Source organism: Pagrus pagrus (genome assembly GCF_965226575.1).
Source record: "Pagrus pagrus genome assembly, chromosome: 16".
NCBI lineage: Eukaryota > Metazoa > Chordata > Actinopteri > Spariformes > Sparidae > Pagrus > Pagrus pagrus.
In genome coordinates, this window is record NC_140200.1 from 10,724,561 (window position 1) to 10,747,778 (window position 23,218).

Sequence of the window (23,218 nt, forward strand, 5' to 3'; positions counted from 1 at the left end):
TGCATCCAGATTTACCTGGGTGGCTTATTGTGGAGAAAAAATGTCGCAGGAAAAAAATCCTAAAGAGACTTGAACAATGGGACTGTGCTTTAGAAAGCTGGCTTGTAATAACATGGACTGTCTGTGTCTTTTGAAATTTGAAAACATGTCTTCTCGAAGACAAATTATCCCACTGTGTACTCTCTGAATCTGACTGAATCATGTCTTCGACGAGAAAAATTCTTGCGCTGAGAACAAGTATCCAGAGACTGTTATGTAATCACACACGAAACAGTGTATTCATCCTTTTGCATGCATGTTTCTTCCCAGAGGTACTTTTTGGTGGGGACCAATCAGGCGCAGACCAAACACCGAGTGCTGAAGATTGACCGCACAGAACCCAAAGACCTGGTCATAATTGACGATAAGGTAAGTGGCAGAGCTCCCACCAGAGTTAGTACAGTGCTAATGTATATGCTTATGTAATACTGTACAGCACGCTTGGGGTAAAATTGTACAATCACTCAGCCTGTCCCAAGTGTATTGTGGATGACAGCCTAGCTGATGAGTGCTGAGCACACCTCCTTTTCTTCTCCACTGTTCATTACCAGGATCTATGAGCTGGGAATTGATTTGTTTGTTCATGTTGTGGGTGATTATGACTGTGATGTGTTTGTTATTATAAGGCATGACTAAATATCCATCACCCCACGCTCTCATTCCTGCAGATATTATACCGACCTCAGGAAACCCTGTTTGTTTTTCCATTTGACTGGCATAGTAGCGTATGTTGTGAACACAGTGTGGATGCTTGAGAGTGTGATGAAGAAACGGAGGTGAGCAGCTTCAAAGCTGATGATGCAGAATCATCTTTCACTTTCTCTTAGTTCATATGTAAAGAAAGCTGGCAAAGCACATAGTGAAATATAAGGCTGCAGAGAACCTCTTCATATTTCTGAGATGGATAAAGATCATAGCGTGAGCTGAAGGGCATAGAAATGTTTTATCAGGGTTAGTCTCCTGTAAATCTCTTTGACTTACTGCATTTTGCAGAAGAATGAATTTAATTAATAGAAGAAATTCATACACAAATACTGCGGCATAATGTATATAGCACATGACTGAAGTGAAATCTACGATATGCACTGAGAAGGTTCCTTTGCAAGTAAAATGCATGCAAAGGTTGTTCTGATTAAAACGAAACATTCACTGTTTATTCATTACAATATTGCAGAAAGAATTTGGATAGCAGCTAATCTATTTGTGTATTAATTGCCCCAGTGAGGGTCAATCTAAGCACTTTTGTCGAAAATTTTAAGCCATTGATTAAACAAAGCCTGCTAGTCATTAACTCATTATTGTGCAGAAAATAATTATATTGTGCAAGTCTCACCGGCTCTGAATTAAGTTATTCGTCGAAATCTTACCCATAAGGAGCAGCTTTTCTTCTGAAAAAGAAATACATCATGCCCTGTTTTCTCCTGTTGTTGTACAGCATGGAAACTGCACATAAACGAGGAAGCAGAAAGTGCTTACAGCTTTATTCATGTGTTTGTGTATGCGTGTTTGTGTGTGTGTGTGTGAATTTGTAGCATGTGTACAACCAGCAAGAGGTTCGGGAGTTGCTGGGCCGCCTGGACCTGGGCAACCGCACCAAGATTGGCCAAAAGGGCTCCTCAGGTCTGTCCAGGGCTGTGTCCGCCTTTGGCATCGTTGGTGAGTACAGCCCCTTCACTTTCTTCCTTACTGGCATAGCAGCAACCATTTGGGCACAATGATGACAACATGTGCTTCATCTCCAAAGCATCAATTCTATGTCTTGGCAGGCTGACCTGGTTTTACATAAGTGCTGCAGATGGAAAAACATTCAATAAAAGGAACACCTGTCAGTATAATGTAATTCAGTACAATAAAGCCCTACTACCACTACTACCACCTTTGTGAAGCTTATAACATTCAATGTTCAGGTTTCAAATAATGATGAGCGGTGTATTCAGAAGCAGCAAGAAGCTTTTTCACATTGTTATTACTTTCTCTTTCCTTTTGTAGAAAATCAGGTTAAAAGAAGCTTTAACAATCTTGCTTTTTTTTCAACATGTCTATTAATGTCAAAAAACAAGGCACGAAATGTAATTAAAAACTGTTTATATGTTAGAACATTAGTTTCTGTGAAATGTAACGCATCATTCTTGAGTCATTTTGGATGGGAAGAACAGCTCATCCCCCCCTCGTCTGTGCTTTGGATTTTGCCCGACAGACCTGATCACAACTCAGCGCTAAGCTTTTAATAGTTTCCTGTTATTGGTCTTTGTTAACCCAAGACATGACACACTCTTGCTCTGATTTTCTCATGTCCACTCTTTCTGTCTGTCTGCTCCGTATAAAAGCCGAGATTTGTTACGTGAGAAGTTTGTGTAGCTGATAACAGTATGTCCTTGGTTTGTACCCCAGTAGCTCTGTGTAAAGTAATTGGTCTTACAGAGCTGTGGATTCATGAAAGCACTGCATAGCCAGTCCTCAAGTCCTGACCCACATTTCATGTTATACCAATTGCAATACACACAGCATGATGACCTATTCTGGTGATCTGATCTGGACCTGACCTTACTGATCCATGGTCAATTCCCCTGAATGTCTCTTTCTGTACTCAGGATGATCGTACGTAATATGTCTTTGTCAGAAATGTACATTTTTGAGAAAATAAGTGCAAACACTTTGGATTTTGAGGGACAAAGTTAAAATCTGCATACATGTGACAGTGATCAATAGGCACTATCTAATCAAGCATATTTTATCAATGAATTGGCAAAACTTTCCTAAATTAATTAACATATTTCTACATAGTTCCCTTCAAGATTTAGCAATTGCATTTTCCTTATTTCTTGGTGAAAATCAGGTGAAATCAGATTAATGCTTTCATAATTATTTTTTCAATTTCTGCCAAGAGAATCCAATTAAGATGAGCCACAATCAAATGAAACCAAACTCTGACCTCGACAAGAACAAACTGTCTTTCAAACTAGTTACTGTAGGTGAATCTTTAACGCTAATATATGCTATAAATGTTTATTTCCAACCGTCATGTCCCACTGACACATAAATAACATGATTTAGAACAACAGCCATGCTAGCAGCTCTGTGATGCTGCACTTTGGCACAGTGATGTTTTGAGCTTAATGCTTAATTTTTAATGAAACCATGGAAATCCATCCAGTCGTCGTTGAGATATTTCAGTTTTGACTAAAGAGGTGGACCAGCTGACTGACATTGCCATCTACTGAGCCACCCGCCATTTGCTTTGAGCTGTAAACGTTTCCATTTCTGGCAAAGTAGTTGTTAACTAAAACTAGTAAGGCCATTTTAGGATGTAATAATAACACATCTGAGGTAATTCAGCATCTTTGTTGCAGCTGGCTCGGTCACCCTGACACGGACAGAGTGTGACTTGGACTTTTTTTTGCACTGTGCCCTATTGCCACCTTTTGCAGACAAGCCGCTGTTTGTCAAAGTCACTGTGTTACATGGAATAAAAGAGTGATCCAGCCATGTCCTGAGAGTCCATTCGCTTGGCACATTTCTTGTTACTGTATACTGTGAGTGCCATTATTATGAGTATATTTTTATTCACTTTCTTCTCCCAGTTTTGTCAGTCTGACCCATCGCTGGCAGGAAGAAACACAGTGAACTGCATAGGAGTTGTCAGTCAGCAATGCCAAAAGTGAAAGAATATTGAGAGGGGTGTGGAAGTATAACTTTCTCTTACAACAATGTTGTAACTCAGAAGCTTAGTTGATAGTCATTGTGCAGTGAAAAATACCTCATCCTGCAAATTTGGATATCTGTATCCAGTATCAGAGTGGCAGTTATGATAGTTATAGTGTGGTATTTTGTGAATCAAAATAACTTTGTGTTTCTTTTTCTTAATTTAAACAAACGTGAAAAGAGAAGTGTTAAAAAGTATATATTATATAATCTCTGTATACAATATAGACAAAGCTATGCAATAAAGTACAAAACCAGGATCAAAACCCAAAGTATGACCACGTAGAACAGCCTGCTGACCTTATCAGACACTGGTAAGCATTCAGATAGGAATGGAAAAATATTAAACAACAGTCTCAAACTTAAAACAGTACGTCAGCAATTTAGTATTTAGACAGACGAGGTTAAAAAAGGGGTTAAAACAGATGTAGCTGAGGCTGAGATATCCTGTCTCTACCACAAATTAAATATAATGTGAATGTGGCGTCAGATCCTCCCTCGCTGGTAAACACCCACGCCTTTCAAACTCAATGCTCCCAGTTTGTAATGTAGCCTGTCTGATAAACATGCAACCCATTCTCATCAAGTACAGACCTAATGGTACAGACGCCTGTCACGCTCCACGGTTTCTGATACAGTTTGGCTCTGTTTAGGAAAAGATCACCCCAACCCACTCTATGTGAACTTTGTTGCTCTGTATACTATGTTTATGGGTTAATAATGGAGTAAGCAATTGTTCTGAGTGTCTAATATTGCCGTGGAGTTATCAGAAAGCCCGGTGCATCTCATAGAGACACCTTAGGTTACCTTATGCGTCGCACTTACACCCAAAAATCTGTGAAGTGGGACTAAACATTTTCATTGGTCACCCTGGGGGACCTGATATTCAGCAGGTAAGATTCAACTTATTTGTGCTGTAATTTAAATGAAGAAAGGAAGTGTGGCGCACCAGTGCAACCAGTGTAAAAACGTTACTCCGGTGCCTTAACTTATACCAGGATTTTCACAGGCTGATTAGTACTCGCTGTCGCTGGAAATTTAATTTAATTTCCACCTTTACTAACCACCACATGTTGCAGTGGAGAATATTCAGTCTCTTAGACATATAAACTACAAATTATATTGTTCCAACAATTAAAGAAAGTAGGTTGATCAAATTGTCCAAACATGGAGACTGAAATATTTAATTAATTGCATCGACACTGAGCTAATCAAGCATATTTATTTGTATATGTAAGTGGTTGTTTATGTAATCATGGATTTGCATCTAACTGTATGCACCTGCATTTGTGGCATTCTCTTCATATGAGACATGAAACTAATCAGCCTCACTAGTCAGCTTACATCACAACTGTGATCCTAAATAGTCCAAATGTCCGTGTACTTCTTATTCGGTTCCAAATTGCGTCCGCGAAACACAATGTATCTGTCAACAGATTAGTTTTAGGTGTGACACACTGAAGGCAACTATGACTAATAATATTTAGGCTGTTCTATTCTGTGTTGAATGTCACAATGAAAAAATAGCTCCCCCAAAGCTGAAAGCGAATCACCGACTATGCTTTCTGGGTCAGATTTTAATTATGTAAGACTAAATGGATTGGATTGTGTATAGATGATATTGCAAAGTATGACACACAAACACTCACAAATGATCCACCTCTGCAAATGGAGTTGTTCGCTCGTTCCTATTGTCAAAACCGTGGCTGATTTGCAGGCAGCAGAAAGGTTTACATACAAATCTGCTTGCTGAGGCTTTTTTCTGACCTTCACTGGCGTCTCATGAATAACTCGGGTTATGTCAGAGGTAAGAAGGAACGTGAAATCCATGAAAGTTTGTGTGTTTGAGGGAAAAAGATGGCCTTTTAAGTCCTTGAGAAAGACATAAGAAGCCACAGATCATTAAAATTACTTGGATTATGTTCTGCTGTCTGCATGTGTCTCCCACAGTTTTCTGCCATTGCAGTAAGACAGCACAATTGAGAAGTCTTCAAACATTCACACATATGCTGGTGTGGAAACCTTGGTTATGGTAGACAAAATAAGTTCCTCAAAAGAAAATTGCATTTGATTGGTTTGTTCCTTTGTTGTTGACAGGGTTTGTACGCTTCCTCGAGGGGTACTACATTGTGTTGATCACCAAGCGTAGAAAGATGGCTGACATCGGTGGCCACTCCATCTACAAAATTGAAGACACCAGCATGATCTACATCCCCAATGACTCGGTCAGGGTCACACACCCTGATGAAGCAAGGTACTTTTGCCTTCTCTTTTAGCGTTGCAGCACACCATCATACTTCATGTGTTTGCAATTGAGTGTGTCTGTGTGTGTGTGTCTGTTTAAACACACACCATAGTCTTCATGGACAGGGTCATTGATATTGAAGACAAGCTGTCGCCCATTTCTGACATGCACCCTTTTACATTAATGCGATGGGTATTTAACAGTTTGGTTTCATGTCTGACTAAGCACCACTTTTACATAAAGGTCACAACAGCAGTCTCACATGATCTGACCCAGTAACATTTCTGCGACACTTTCAAGACAGCACAAGGCTGAATTGAATGCCATCAGATCAAAGGCAGCAGCAGCAAAAGGTACAAAATGCAGAAATTATATCTGGTATTTGGTATTTCGTACCAATTATCATGTCTTATGCACATAGCGAATAAAATGAGTTTACTAAACTATGAAACAGTGAAACTATTCAACTATTCTCAGTCTCTCTTCTGTTATAAACTTTCATTCATGCCAACTGCATCACTCACACTAACGATGATGGTCGTTAATTAAGGCTTCAACGGCAAAATCTCTCATCTCATACGAGGCGCCAAATAACTCACAAGCATTGGAAGTCCCTGTAATTGTTCAGTGATGTCTGAATAGACCCTGTTCATAGCAGACATTAGTAGAAGTAGAAAAAGCTCAGGTGGAATTTATAACATTAATGGTGGTTGCATTCCACTTAGATGAGCTGGTTCAAGGACTCTGGTATTGTGCATGCACACTCACTGGGGCACTTAAAAGAATGGAGCCCTCATCAACGTTATTGTGCTTTTTTTCTGCTTTGGCAAGTCAAAATCTTTGCCGGGAATAGGGTCTATAAAGCCATAAGGAACAAGAACATAAAACGCATGCATGTCTGAATGATAAAAAATAAATAAGATGTGTGTTCCTCTGACTGCGTTTTTCCTCTCTTAGATATGTGCGCATCTTTCAGAACGTGGACCTTTCTAGCAACTTCTACTTCAGGTAAGACAAATTATCAGTACAAATTGTCTCACAAAAAAAGGAAAAAAACACATATATGCAGTTTGAATAAAAGCCTTGAGGAAACTTGTTACATCAGTCCTCCAGGATTTTTCCTTTTCCCTTCACCAATGAGGTTAGAGTAGTCTACACAGCCTGAAAAGTTTATTACATGATTTGAATGTCTAGTTGAAGGTCTTCACTTCTTCCATATCAATGTGGCTATTTCATTGGCATAAAGGTGCAAACATGTCAGTTTTCATGTATCTAAATCATATTGCAACTGTTTGTGATTTTTTTTTCTGAAGTTTGGCTACATCTTTATTCATTAGGGGTCAGTGGCTGTTTCAAATAATGTTGCTGTTGTACCTTGCAGTTACAGCTACGACCTGAGCCATTCGCTGCAGTACAACCTGACTCTGCTGCAGAGGCCTTACGAGCTGTGGTCAACGCCAGAGATCTCAGCTGAGGAAGAGGTGCAAACGCAGAGCAAGCAGGACAGCTTTGACATCTTTGAAGATGAGGGTTTGCCTACGCAAGGTGAGCGGGATTAATCTATAACCCTCTCTTCCTTTTCTTTGTTGCTTCGGCTGAGCTAGAAACTCAGTAATTGGATGGATGAGAAGGTGGCGTAAAGAGGAGAAGCTGAACCAACAGACTGAATGTACAGTAGACTTTGCACAGACTCATTGTGATACACTTAGAACAGATGGGATTTTTGCATGAACTACGAAAGCATCCTGGCGGTGTAAACAACACCAATACCTCCCTGGTGTTGGGAGCTGTGACTACGGACTGCTAGCTGCATGGCTAATTGAGCTATCTAGCTAACGACAGCTGGCCAATTCTTACATAGTGCACCTTTAGGCTACTGCATTTAGTCATTTTAGGTAATGAACCTGTTCACATAACAAATTAAAGATAATGTAAGCAAAATAGTTTTTTCCTGTTGCAATTACAGTAATGCCTATAAAAAGGGGAAAGTCACTGATGTGTCAGTTTGTCCTGCAGTTTGCATGTTACATTGAAAATCCGTTGAAAATTAACTTGACTTTCCTCGGCTGATGTGACATACTATGTATTTTAGTCACATAAGCTTTATCCCATTTACAGCAACATAATACAAATGTTTCTCATTATGCTCTTGTTCCACAGCCTGTGTCACCTCAGCCTTTTTCCATTTGTTGCTTCTTAACTGATAATTTAGTCTGATTCAGAGGTTTAATGTGTCCCTACTCTTTTGCACAGTGGTTTATGGCATCCAGAACGAGCCGTACTACAAGTACGTGTGGAACGGGAAGCTGCTGGAACGAGTCAAGGACATTGTGCATCATGACTGGCTCATGTATATAATCCATGGCTTTTGTGGCCAGTCCAGTATCCTTTGAGCATTGTCAAGTCAGTTTATTCACGTGTGCTGTTTTGCTTATTGGCATGATCCACTTATTGCTGTGTTTATTTAAAACTTACGAAAATGTGCCTTACAAATTGTGCAGCGCAGGAATTTAAATCGGACCCAATTGTATCTCTCAAAGTGTCGTCCTTTGTGTGTACTCCTCCTCTTCTCTAAGCTTCAGCATCACTTTTTGAACTGTACGTGTCCTCCACGAGAGGACGTAGATTACACTGTGAGCAAGAGTGTGATCGACCACAAAACTGCAGAAGCAGTTGGTGTTTGTTTTTAGGGCTTCAGCAAAACAAGTATCATCACAATTAAGCAAAGATTATCAGGTATGTAAACACTGGCACTTGCGTAATCTCTCCATCTGTGATCTCCCGGGAAAAAGCAGCAACATTTTGCATATTTAATCAGAGAAGATGCAGGTTTTTTTCTTTTTGGATTGGAGACAAATCATGAGTTTGTATGTGCATACATGTTTTTTTGTTTTGTTTTAATTAGTTCTTCGTTTCAGTGCTACTGTAGCTGTTGCTTTGAAGATTGGACCAGACACAAGCTGCATACTAGGGATTTGTATTAAGCTCTTCATGAATCATTTCCTCTGGATTTTTTGAGAAGCTTTTGTAGTATTGATGCATGAGTTGCTGCTGCAGAGGGGCTTTGAGCTTGACTGGAGCTGAGTAAACAGTCTGATTTATTGTGGTAAAAGTCTGCCTTAGGTTCAGGTTTCAGATTTCAATCATTTACCATCACGTCTCCGATGCATAAATCACACTGAGCCTTGTTAAATATGTTGCCTTTATACTTTTCAGTCAAAAAAGTTACTTCTATATTTAATTGATACTTTGAAGCCATCTTTTGTGTTTTTGTGTTGCTGTAGGCCAGAAACCTAAGATGCACTTTACAGTCTGTACGGCTATCAACACCGTCTCCAATCAGGCAGCCTGCTGCCACGGTGACACTGTGTGGGCGCTTTGAGTTTAGACGATTCCTGGAAACTGTTTGGCTGCCAGTACTCATTTTCTGAGAGAATGAGAGGGCGGATAGGTGCAATAAGAGGAGACTCTGTGGATAGAGTAAATGCAGAAATTCGGGGCAGATGAGGAGACACTGATGCAGACAGGAAACAAAAGCTGATTTTGGCAGAAACAGATAGACATTAGTGATATTTCCCAAGATTTTCATGCTATAGAGAATAACAAAATTCATATGTGATTTGGACCTGTTTTTAATGTTCTGTGCTAATATTTTTAATTTAATGTGGTTTTTTTTTATTGATCTAATTGCTCTTATTTGGGCTTGATGATAATTCCTCTGTTGTTATTACCATGGTTACAACCATATATCAAGGTTTTGTGTCAGTTGGCTAATGTAGCATCTTTTTCAGTGTAACATCTCCATGAGTTTGCTTTTAGTTTTGCCCTTAGTTTAAAAAATGTGAAATAATTAATCATTTGTGAATAAGGCCTGATACATGAGTGTGGTAAGTGAGGGTAAGTACCAGTGGACTACAAACAAGACACATTTTATATTTTAAATGAAGAACTATGATGTATGTATGTGAACTTGAGTGTGTATGTGTGTGTGTGTGTGTGTGTTTAATGTTACCAGTAGTGCATTATTACTGTTATTTCTCCTTGACCCACCAACTACAGAACTTCTGATCTACGGCCGACCAGTTCACATTACCCTCATTGCCAGGCGCTCAAGCAAATTTGCCGGGACCCGCTTCCTCAAAAGAGGAGCCAACTGCGAGGTACAGCAGTTGCCGAGGCAACAGGGAAGAATAGATAGTGGAGGCAGGGCTGAGGGCCACCGCAATGATTGAGATGACTCAGATTGATCACAGGGGGTTAATTTGACCCGCTGCCTCTTCCTTGAGTATGCATGATTGTCTGTGTGGGTTTGTGGTGGGAGGAGAGAGGAGGAACAAACATAGATTTTCTCCTTCTATTGGGACCACTATCCTGAAATTAGGTTGGTCACAGCCTACATTCTGACATTATGTCTGATTGGCTTTTATTACATCAAGGAGTTGTCATAAGAGTCGTAGTAGGAAAAGCACAGGTGTAATTAATATTGTTAAATGGCTCTTCTTCCTTTAGACGTATTAATTAGCTGTGTGAGGGAGCTCGACTAGTTTCAGGGTCATGCACACCGGCAGGGCCCTGACACTACTCGAGCTAGAGCATGTGCAGCACTTATTAAAATATTATTATTAATTATGCCTGAGGTCATCCTGCCCTCTGATGTCTGCAGTGAACAAAGGCCTGAAGGCTAAAAATGTGTGGATTTACTTGATAAGAGTCTCTCAACATAAGGTTCATTAAGTCGTAAAGCTTTGGAGCTTTTGCTCATATCACATGATCTTCAACAGCTAGTGGAGTGTCCTTCCCCTGCCCTGGATTAGTGCAGGTTGACATTTTATTAAAGGATAATTTCACCCAAAAATGTAGACCCAGTCATTATCTATTCCAAGTCTCCAGAAGCCCCAAGATTCCCAAATTGATTTCAAAAAGGAAACCTTCCCGCTTTTAAAAGAAGAAATCGTCACTGTGGCTACTTAAAGCGTAAGCGAGCGCCCTGTCTGAAGTGGGCGCGGACGTTATTTACACCTTCGATGTGCGATCGGGGTGTGAATAATGTCTTTTCAAATCAATTTTGGATTTTGGGGCTTCCAGAGTTGGATTGCGCCGGACGAGCTGCACAGAGCCAATTTATCTTTTTTTACATTTCAAAAGTCCCCATCTACCAGTTGTTGTGGAGAATGCTGCAATGAAATGTTTTGTGGACTCTGAAACTTCACCCAACTTTCATGGGGGTGATTAGATAATGACATAATGACATTAGATAACGGTTTTCAATTCTTGGGTGGACATTTAAGAATATCATGTGATATGATCAAAAGCTTTGAACAGTTACTTAACTACTGTTTCCATTTCTGAATTAGTCTATCAAGAAACATGGATGACAGGTAACTATACATATATCAATCTACAAACATTCAAAATTCAAAAAATAAGATAAAATAAGATAAAAACACAATAAAAAAATAATATCTCCAACTTCATCCCACCATACAGTCAACATAGAGTGACGCATATTATGTTTCCATCAGGCTCCGAGCAGAGGAGCATATCAGTCATCTTCAAATTAACTCTGCTGAGCTGTTTCCATTTCTGTTATTTTCTCTTTTTTTATTTTTTCAGAGCACCTAATGGCCTTCTCTTCCATGTTGGCTTAAAAGCTGAAGTTCAAAGTTCATTATTGCCCTAGGGAGCAGTAGATAAAGAGCTGCTTGAGAGTTTATAATTATATGACATGATCTTCATCATCAGATTGACGTGATCAGGATCTAGATTGCCAATTCAACATGAATAAGAAATGCTTAAAAAAATGGAAATCTGCAATTCCATGACAACTTGGAAAAGCACCATCTACTGATTGAGATCACGTGATATGAAGGAAAGCTCCAGAACGACCCCTAAATGGACCTCATGGGGAGATTTTTTTTCTCAAACCTGTTTGCGGTTTCTTTGTGTTTTTCTGTTGTTTTTTCAGGGGGACGTGGCTAATGAGGTTGAGACCGAGCAGATCGTCCATGACGCCTCAGTTATGTCTTTCACAGCAGGAAGTTACTCCTCATACGTCCAGGTGCGAGGTTCTGTCCCGCTCTACTGGTCCCAGGACATCTCTACCATGATGCCGAAACCTCCAATACGATGTAAGACTCAATGTCTTTGTGTCCAGTATCAGAATAGTGTTCGAGATATCAAACATCTTTTGTTGTATTGTATATTATCTTAGGAAAATAGTATCATGGCCTCGAAATATGGATAAGCTTTTTGCTGCTTAGGGTACCGAACATCTGCTTTATAATGGAAAAGGTAGATAGTGGGTTGCAGAGGCTTAGATTGAACATTTTTCTCATCCACTTTCCCTTATACATATAGACAGATAGCAAATGGAACATACTGATATATCCTCTTCGAGTGGTTAGGTATTGAGCACCACAGTAGGTGTTTAGCTATTTATGTTTATAATGCTAAATGTATTCATTCTCTCAGCTCTCCAGGACCAGAAATAACCTTGTAGGGACGGAGGAAGCATGTAATTGGAAAAAATGCGTCAAAAAAAGAGGGCGGCTTCATGCCTGGGCCATTCTTCTCAACCACTGGGACACAGATTAAAAAGAATAAAAATGAATAGGTGAAGGCAGGACACCCCCCTCTTGGTTCTCATCTTTGTGTCCATTCTCTTGTCTCATTATGAGCAGGATAAAAACACAAAACCAAGGCCGGAGGGAGGTGATGAGGTCCCTGAGACTGATGACATCAGAGAGACTGCTGTGTGTGTCTCTGGTGCGTGTGTGTGTGTGTGTGTGTGTGTGTGTGTGTGTGTGTGTGTGTTTCTGGAAGACACCGGTGCCTGCTTGTGTACAATGCCTGTATCAAATCATAATCTCTTTCCCCCCAGTTTGCCCTTTAATTCATCCCCAGATGACATTTACCTGTGTGAGATAGACACTGAGCGTGTCCCTAAGATCCCTCTGTGTATCAACTTACCTCATCATCCTGCTCCCACTTTGATCCTTAAAGACAGTCCTTATCTGACATTTCCAAAATACTGCCCAATTCTTGCACCATCAGTTTATATTTCTGTGTGAACATATACTGTAGCTTGACACAGGTTGCCCTTGGGATTGTTGTCCTGTTCACGTTCTCTTTCAAATGATATCTTTACCGTCATTGATACATATTTGAGCAGAATCAAGAAATCATTCATGTTTGCTTTGCTTTGTGGAATAGTGTCCAAGATTATCTGGCATGTAACCCGCAATGTAAAACTGCAACATGTCATCTTTACGCTTTGGTTTTTGCACTGAAAGGATTAAGAGGATAAAACATCTTAATTTGAACTTTTATTAGGCTGACTGTAGCTCAGGAGGTAGAGCGGGTCGTCTAGTGATCGGAAGGTCGCTGGTTCGAAAAGATACCGAACCCCAAATTGCTCCTGATGAGCAGTTGGCACCTTGCATGGCATGTATTCATGTACAGTATGAATGTGTGTGTGAATGGGTGAATGTGACAAGTGTTGTAAAGCGCTTTGAGTGGTCAGTAGACTGGAAAAGCGCTATAGAAATGCAAGTCCATTGGCCATTTACCATACTCACAATGACACACTGACCCAGAGGTGATAAAAATCAAGACATTTCTGATTTTTGCAAGACTTTTTAAAATTCCTTTTTAAATTTGAATTTGGCATTCTTTTTGACAGCAAAAACGACTACTAATGTTGGGTTTTGTTAGTCTGTTGCTACCTTGAGTATTGCAAAACTTACATAAATGCCCTCGTTCAATACAGCACTATTTAATTGTGATGTGTGCTACATAGAATGACACCTAAACGAATCTAGGTCAGAGACATGGTAAAGAGACCGTTTGAGCTCAGTGTCTGTGACTGCAGAGTACAAGCGACCGAATCAGTCAATGCATTGCCCATCGGCTCATCTATGCTATGAATGTCAAGACTTCTAGTTACATAAGTGTATATATACAGTATATAGTGTGTTTACGACCGGGTTAAAGCGGGCGAATGTTTCAGTTGTGAAGGAGATGACCTGAATAGGTGACTATTCTTCATCATCATCCTCATTATAAACATTCCCTTCCCAAGGTACGATAAGAATGTGATAGGCTGCCATCTCTTTACGTTGACATGAACTCTCATGTACCTCGAGGCCTGAGTAAGGGTTCAGTGGATGATGAGATGGTAGTGGAGTGAACTTGTCGGTTTTGAGAGCAACTTTGCGAGATACACTGTCGGACGAGCTGACCTATTTCTTCTAATCTTTATTCTGGCTGCTTCACTGGTTCAATTTGACGGCAGGCCGCAGGTGTTGGGCTCCGGAAATGGCAAATGGAGGCATTAAATATAATTTCAAAATAAAGAACGAAAGAATGGAAATGTAGGTGAATGGATGTAACTGAACAATGGGCGGGACAAGAGGCAGGGGTCAGAAGTAACTGTGCTCAGTGTGCCTGTATGAAGCAGACTGGCCCTGTTCAAACAAGTTACTTCATCTACCTACTTTTAATCTTTCTTAATTTAGTGAAGAAGCTTTGTTGATTTTTTTGGGGGAAGATGGATGCAGTTTTTGTTAAAAACATTACACTTTCAGCAGAGTCACCGGAGTTCCAACAATTCGACTCCTGTTTGTTCGAAATAAACCCTTATTTCAATGTTAAATGTGAAAATATCGGGAGTGCGGACATGAGAGAAGCTGCCGGGGGAAAGTAGCGTTTAGAGCCAGACTACTTTCACATCTAGCACGGTGAATTAATAAATTGTTTATTCAATAACATGTGATGTCCTGAAGGCCCTAAACATTACACAACTGATTTGACTTCTCTCTCAGTGGACCAAGCTGACCCGTACGCCCATGTAGCTGGCCTCCACTTTGACCAGATGCTGCAGCGGTTTGGCTCTCCTATCATCATCCTCAACCTGGTCAAGGTAGCACGCACGCACACACACACACACACACACACACACACACACACACACACACACACACACACACACACACACACACTTTTTTCTGTCCTCGTTTCAACTGTGGCAAACGATGTGTACATTATGACTTTTTCCTTAACAGTTGTAACAAAGAAAATGCATTTATTTATTGCAAACAGGAAATTACTGTCACTACAATTATAACAGCTGACAGATATACAGAAAGAGTTAATTGGCATTAAAAAAGATATTTTATAACCTTATCAAGAGAAGAAGTCTTTTTAGTCTTGTTGCTCACGTGGACTTCCTGCAGTTACACAAATCAGCATCTTTATTCAAATCTGTACACCAATGACACACATACATACTTGTACAATGCCTTTGGGAATAGTGTCAGGGTTACGTAAGATAGAGATGTGGATCTTTATAGATTATTCAAGTGTCTTGGGAGGAGAAATGCCCAGTTTGTGGAATCACTCAACAGGTTATTATCTAATAGCACAGGTTGTGATTGTGTAATTGTCCAAGAGCTGGACTGATATTGGGGGCTTAGTTGTTGCTGTGGAGACCTTTACCATCCTGGGAGATTTTCCTGGCGGTTGGTGATTACTAGCAGTTGAAATGTTAACTTGAATATTAATCTCTCTGGATCGTTCCAAAAACCCCCACATGACAACGATGAAAGGAAGGACAGCAATGCACACGTACACCTGCTAAGGCATACGTGACTGTTGCCACATTTTGAACCTTCACTTTATCTTGCTGTAAAATACTTCATTATCAAACTGCTCCTGAATTATGAAATATAATCTGAATATAATATAAAAATAAATAAATCCAAGGACATAGTAATGATGAGGGTTTGAAAATGCTGCCAGCCACTCAATCTTACACAAATACATGATGCCGATTCTTCTTTTCCTTATTCATCCCTGTGTTAGACAATTTCTCATTCGAGCCAGTGCTCTGGTAGTAATGTTTATATTGCCTTTTTGGCATACACACACACGGACACACTTGGGCACACAGCCATACACTCTGCGGCTTGGGTTTCAAGCTTCTCACGTTGTCACTCCCAAGGGGAGCAGTGAGGCGAGGGACCAATCACAGACCTCCTAGGTCCGCACAAGCTGCAGCCATGTGATATGTGGAGACTGTGGGGAGTAAGGGAGGGGACGCCCCTCTTATACAGTGTACACCCCCCCCCCCTCCCTTATCCCAGAAAAGACTGAAAGAAGAAGGAATTGGCAATTAACCATGAAATCATGACAGTTCATCTCTCCACGGTGGTGACTGGGGGTCGGCACAGCGGTGTCAACTCCGGTACGGGTGCGTGGTTCTGTCATGGGTGGGTGTTTGAGCGCGTATGAGGAAGAGGAAGAGTGCACATGGCCGAGCATGTGAATCCCTTTTCCAGCCAGCCAACTTAATTAGAGTCCATTTGTTTTGACTGCAGCAGATAACTTTCACTCTCCTCACGTTGATTTTTTTTCCTCAATGTTTATTTTATTCATTTTAATTTACGCTGGAGGATCTGTTGTGATTAAAGTCTCCGTCCAAAATGGCAGCAACTAACACCCAATATAGAACCAAAACACACACAGAAGGAAGAGGAATACAGAAGATCTGACATGTGCCTCGGCAAAACTATACATTAAAATAATTGCAGTGTTCAGCCCACCCCTCCTGTTTGTACATGTGCATGTGTGACTGTTTTGACTCATGTTATCATTCATGATCCGAGACTGCACCCTTGAACACCTCTGACAATTATTGTTATTATTATTATTATTACTGCGGCATTTATATGCTGATTTAACCTTCTGAAGGCACGTGTGATGTGTGAAGTGTATTTCTAGTCTCTCATCAGTGCCTAGAAAGTGTTTGTGTGTGTGTTTGTGTGTGCATCTGCCAGACTGCATGACACACTCTGCTTGAATGGGAGAGGAAATGGATCAGTAATTTGACTGGCCACTGTGTGCTGCTTCGCCACAGCTGGATGTGTGGATTGAGATGCGAGCTGCTAAATGATCCAAGCCCATTATCACCCAGGGTGATCAGTCAAAAGGCACAGATACGTGAGAAATAACTTAATGGACTGACTACAGGTCAAAGAGGAAGACTGAGAGTGAGCATGACATTTTCTCAACAAAAAAGAAGGAAAGAAAGGAAAACAAAGAAAGAAATGATTAAATATCTGGACATCAGAAGTGATAAAAACAACTACAACAGCAATCAAGCTTTGGAAATGGATGTCATGATGCAAACTACTTATACTTATATACTTGGTGGAAATCCTAGATTGATTGACTTACTGATGTCTGGGATCATTAAGTAATTGCATAAAAAATCAGCTTGCTAACAGTGTTCTAGTATAAGTTGTATGTGCCCTTATTTATCCTGGTCTTGCTCCATTCAAACTCTGGCTGCAACTAACAATTAAAGGGTAACTCCACTAATTTTTCACTCCAATCTGTGGCTCCAGATGAAGCTGCATGTGATCAATGCTAACCTGCATTGTGTTTTTTTTTTTTTTACTAAAAAATCAACAAAATACACACATGCATCTTGTTGTCATTCCTCGTTCGCTTGCTTAATTTACCCCCTTCAGAATAATTTCTTTAAATTAATAGCAGTTTAAAATAACAGCGTCAATGAATGAATAAAACAAAGAGCCATTGTCACCATAGTCATACAGCACTGTGTTCTCAAGCCTGCACTGATTTACTCTTTTAACCGTATTTCGAGCCCTTAATTCCACGCTTTGCATCATAAGATTCAATTGCACAAATCTCCCACAGACCTACACCTATTATCATATATTCCCCATTTATCAGCAGCATCTATTCTCATTTCCGCAATCTCCACTACATATGTGCACCTCTGCTTGAATCCTTCAAATTGATTCTTGCAGCTCTATTTTCTCTGAGGTCACTCAGAAGAGAAGGACCAGACCTGAATGGATCTCTTTGAATGCATCAACAAAGAACTTTCACATGTTTGACTATGCAGTATGTGCTGGTGTCCTCCTGGGACCTTTCAAGCCGCTGCGATTCTATTAAAAACATTCTGTGCATTAACACTTTTAAAACTAAGGTCTTTGGTAAGAGTCAGCACAGCACGTGATGTGTGAATGTCCCTCTGTTGTGCTACAGAAACGGGAAAAAAGGAAACACGAGAAGATTCTGAGCGAAGAGCTCTACCCAGCTGTGACCAACCTGAATCAGTTCCTCCCTCCAGAAAACAGCATCGACTACATCGCCTGGGACATGGCTCGCTACACCAAGAGGTTGTGACAATAACTTTGCCAATGAAATGAGCTTCGATATGCTTAAAATTCAGCTTAGTCAGTTCATACTTTTCTCATCATATAATCAAACTCGCTTGGAACGAAGAAAACGCCATTATTTAGTAACACTTAGCCAGCAGGTGTGAAATCTTAGAAATGTAACATTGTACAACACATGTAACTTTTATAGTACAACGGCAGATGATATCTTTTAGTTTTCTTAGATATTATATGTTTAGAGATCCATCCAGTAAAAAAAGAAATTTACTTTGGTGATTTTGGACTCGCTAGTGTGAAGAATACAGAGCAGCACAGTGACAAACTAGCATGCTAGGGGGCTACATCTAAATATAAATGATTACAATATTAAGTGTCCAATTTGGCATTCTTATCCTTTCTGATATGAGTTATGTAATTTTAGGCATCAGAACTGCATAATAATGTTTTTTCGAACAATTTCTTTTTGTCAGTGTGTATGGGGTCAGCACTGACAAACTGTTTGCAGCCCCCCAAAAGGGCTCAGCTCCTCTATCCATTGTAAATAATGGCCTAGTTCTTTAAAATGTCTCTCTTGTGCTTTTTGTGTGAAAGCCCTGTCACGACAACTACCCTCAGAATTTGTTAATGGCTTGACAAACATTTACAGTAAATAAGAATATTACAGAAATCAATGGTATTGTAACTCAGTACTATAACTCAGCTACAGACACGCACACAATTTTGGCTGCTCAGTTGAGCAAAATATTAATATGATCTTTTTATTTCTCTTTTCTCTCAGTAAGTTGTGCAACGTCCTGGACCGTTTGAGTATGATAGCAGAGAATGTGGTGAAGCGAACAGGCTTCTTCATCAATCGCTCCGACTTCTTCTGTCATACACTCAGACCAGATGACAGGTGAGCCTTTTCTTGTCCTACACAGTGCCTGTTTCTCTGTTTCTCTCAATGGTCCCCTCCACATACGTATTAATATGTACTATTTCTTCTTCCTAGTAATAAAATCCAGAATATAGGAATATCTATATGTTTATTAATTTCACAAGTTTAACTGTTGGATACCAGATGTCTCCTAATTTACTGTTAAGTCCATTCTCAGTGTGTGTGCACTTGAGGCTTCAACTGAATCTGAATATTGGATTAGGACTGGCTTCCAAACTATTTGTGATGTCACAAATCATTCTCGTAGGCCCCGCCTCTTAAAATCACATTTTCAATCAGCTCAGAGAAAATGAGCACTTTGAGCAATGAACATGAAAATAGCCTTGTAGTGTCAAACTCTGTACATCGTCTACACGGTGAAGCTCAAACACTCAACTGTAGGAACAAGAAGAAAAACATAATTTGGACTGGAGGGGGACTTTAAAACAGATGACGCTGATATGCTCTTGTGGACAAGATTTCAAGTTTTGCTCGCTTTGGTGTCGTGTGGAAATAAACACTCAAATCCTTGCATTTCACTTCCATATGAAGCCAACCTTGAACTTAAATGAAGCTTATTCAGAAGCCGCTCTTGGCAACCTTGGATACTTGAGAGACGGTAGCAGATTATGCCTCAGTGATATGAGAAAAACTGTGTGACAAAGGAACCATGTGCGAGACCACACCACTAACTGTCCTGCATCTGTGTGTGTTGCATATCATTACCTAAGGGAGCCTGTATTATCCATTTTTCTATTCATACATATTCAGAATCATATATTTATCGACACTGCTTGATTTTGAAACCCTCCAGATATGAATTCTTAATGGAAATTATGCCCGATGGCAGTTGTGTCGCGGAGAGTTTTTCTGCTAACGAGCTGAGTAGATTGCCGTCCATGTACTTAACGCATGCCTCTTCCATTGTCCACACGTCTTAATCTCTTTCATCCAACATTACCATTCTCTTACATAACCTAACAACCACACCGTGGCCAGTATTTATTACCCTCACTTTACATTAACGCTATCCAACATTTTTTGTAATACACTCTCACTGTACGCTCATACACATGTGCTCTCATACACACACAACCAATTCCCTCATAAGCTTTTATGTAGATGCACTTATGCAATTACAGCACCTGTATTCTCCACTGCATACCTAAATTTGATTGTGAATAATGAAGCTGATCAGGGAGATTTCTTTAAAAAAATACTTTCTGTTCCCGTTTGTCCACCTCGACACGTTCAGAAACACGTTTTCTCAAACACACACACACAATACTATAACTACAATTGCTGATTGGTCTCAGTCAGGTCTCTGAGTTCACACTGCAATGAGATACACTGTATTAAAACCCACCCCTGAACAACTATCGTATTTGTCTTCAGGGCTCTTCCTCTGAACAATTTAGAGGCGTTTTTTCCTCAGAGTTATTCTCACTTTGCCTGTTGCTGTTTTTTTGTAGGGCACTTTAAAAAGAAAGTGATGAATGAGAGTGGAAGTGTTGAATTGAATGGCCAAAGAAGTAATAAAGACAGAACACCAGTGCCAGAAGCAGGCCGTGCTTACTATCTGACTAAAATCTGCTTTAAATTTGCTAAAATCTGAAACCTGAAATTCCTCATGCTTTTATTTTAAAGAATGCAGTTCAAGAATTAGTGGGGAACAGATCAGGAACAGAAGGAGGACACGAGGAACGTGGAACAGACAGGAACGCAGGAGACGCAGGATGAAACAGACCAACTAACAAAGAATAAGGGAAAACACAGGCTTAGATACAAAGGGACTAATTAACAAATGGGACACAGGTGAACAGGAAAAAAAGGTCGGAAAAGGACAAAGACAGGAAGTGAATCACAAAGACACATGAGGAGGGAACTTACAAAATAAAACAGGAAGTAATTAAATAGCACAGCCAGTTGTTAATTATCTTAGCTTAGCATAAAGACAAAGGGGGAAAACAGCTAGCATGAAAAAGTTACAAAATCTGACTACCAGAACCGATCAGAACCACTGATCAACATGTTATATCTTGTTAGTTTAATCCAGTTTAATTGTGCTAAGTTAAGCGACCCAGCCACTAGTTCTAGCTTTGCATTTACAGTACAGAAATGACTGTGGCATCAACTTCATCTAGCTCTTGACCAGAGAGCCAATCAGTATAGTTCCCAAAATGTCAAAATTGTCTTTATCTATCTTTACATATGCTGATTTCTTGTATGTATCTACATTGCCTTCGTGTATTTTTTTTTACTTACGTGAACACCTGACAACACAAGGACACTCTACCTTAAAGGTCTAAGAAACCAAACTAAAACAAACTAAAATGTGTAAGGTATGTTTTTAAGCTGGGGTTAATGTACTTATATTTCTTGTGGGGTTCAGTGGGTTGAGATGTCTGCACTGTATGTTTGTATCAAGGCTGTTATGCTCAATTTTGAAATGGTGAATATTAAAGTAATCATGCCTCTTCTAGCAGGAAAATGTGACTGACTACACCTGCAGAAGAGCAGAATAGACTAATGCACTATTCTTTTCTTGCAGTTGAATTAAATATTTATTTATTTTTTTCCCCAGGTGGGGAGATATAGGTGGACACATCACAGCCAGTGGACGGGTGCAGGTATTTGGAATAACTTTTGTGTCACAATTCAGTATTTTCTGAAGGTATTAGATATTTTTGCCAAATAAGTGACTCATTTGCAGCTTGTGTACATTGAAAACAGAAAAAAAAAAAACTCAATAGTGTAAACATGCTAAGATTTTTTATCAATAGAGTCATAGAGGATATAATGCTACTAGGTTCTAGCCAAGGACACAGCTTCTGTATATGATGTTTATTAAAAAGACGCTCATCATTTATCATTAGAGCTGTAAAACTAGTTCAGCGCATTCAGTGGCATAATCATTAACAGATTTAATGATTTGTTATGGAAACCTTGATCCCCTGTAAACATTCTTGTTGGAATGATATGAGCTCTTTACGAGACATAAGGTAAACACATAGAGATACATTTGCTGTTCATGCTGTGATTCCATTAATTGCCTTTAATGTAGTTTCATTAAGTTTCATGAGTCTTTTTGGTATCGTAGACTGGTGTGTTGCGGACCAACTGTGTGGACTGTCTAGATCGGACCAACACTGCTCAGTTCATGGTGGGGAAGTGTGCGCTGGCCTATCAGCTTTATGCGCTGGGAATGATTGACAAGCCCAAACTCCAGTTTGATACTGACTGTGTGAGGTAAAGCTCCTTATTTTATCATACATTTTGCCACCAGAAAAAAAAGGAGAGCATCAAGGAGAACAAGCATGTTTGGACTGTTCTATACTCATGGGACACTTTAACTGGAATTTTATTTAATGTATAAGTTTACATTAATACCACTAAATAAGATATTTTCAGCGCTGAATGTCCAGCCATTTGGAAAAGACTTTTTTTTTTGGTCCTGGGAAACTGCTAGTTTTATTTACTCACACACTGTAACCTATACTGTACATTTACTGGCAGATTGACATGTAGACATATATACAATGACATGCAAGAACAAAAACATTTGCTTTTATTCACCATCACTTTTCTGCCAGGCACTCGCTCAGCCACACATTTTGTCTTCTTGCCTCTTGGTTTGCGGTTGTTTATTACAACAAGGAGACAAGCTTTTCTTTAAGATAAGGCTGCAGGCAGCAATAAAGAAAGCTGCGGATAAAAACAGGAGAGTTTCGGAAATCCATCAGAGCCTAGACAACAGCACAACTGTGGTTGCTACGATGAGCCAATCAGTGGTCTGCAGATTTTAGCGTAGCATGCTAGGTACCACAACAGTAATGGCAAACCAAAAATTAGTACGAAATTGAGTGGTTCTTCATCCACAACTTTGACAATGGTAACAAAGAAAATGACCGTTCTAGTGTGTAATGAACTGAACTGAACTGAACCTGACTCTGGAAACACAGCTGTACGTGTGATAAACACCTCTCTGTTGTCCTACAAAAGATGAAGAAATACATACTGCAGTCACACACCGCCAAAGTGCGTGTGTGCGCGCGTGTGTGTTTGTTTGTTCCATGTCTGATTATGTCCTTATCACCAAATTGCTAT

General features: G+C 39.9%; 1 protein-coding gene across 3 annotated transcripts in view; it reads left to right on the top strand.

The window, feature by feature from the left end:
* The window catches only part of fig4a (FIG4 phosphoinositide 5-phosphatase a), a 49,760-nt gene that overhangs the window by 2,304 nt on the left and 24,238 nt on the right, over positions 1 to 23,218 (top strand). For 2 of the 3 annotated variants that reach the window (XM_084376896.1, XM_084376895.1), the window contains exons 3-15: positions 310 to 408; positions 1,572 to 1,695; positions 5,839 to 5,995; positions 6,944 to 6,994; positions 7,368 to 7,531; positions 8,240 to 8,368; positions 10,046 to 10,146; positions 11,952 to 12,114; positions 14,809 to 14,906; positions 18,062 to 18,195; positions 18,974 to 19,090; positions 21,696 to 21,741; positions 22,212 to 22,360. In XM_084376896.1, the coding sequence (XP_084233022.1) occupies positions 310 to 408; positions 1,572 to 1,695; positions 5,839 to 5,995; positions 6,944 to 6,994; positions 7,368 to 7,531; positions 8,240 to 8,368; positions 10,046 to 10,146; positions 11,952 to 12,114; positions 14,809 to 14,906; positions 18,062 to 18,195; positions 18,974 to 19,090; positions 21,696 to 21,741; positions 22,212 to 22,360 (1,532 nt within the window). Of the gene's footprint in view, positions 1 to 309; positions 409 to 1,571; positions 1,696 to 3,620; positions 3,718 to 5,838; positions 5,996 to 6,943; positions 6,995 to 7,367; positions 7,532 to 8,239; positions 8,369 to 10,045; positions 10,147 to 11,951; positions 12,115 to 14,808; positions 14,907 to 18,061; positions 18,196 to 18,973; positions 19,091 to 21,695; positions 21,742 to 22,211; positions 22,361 to 23,218 lie in introns of those variants that run through there. The other variant, XM_084376897.1, reaches the window with a different exon arrangement.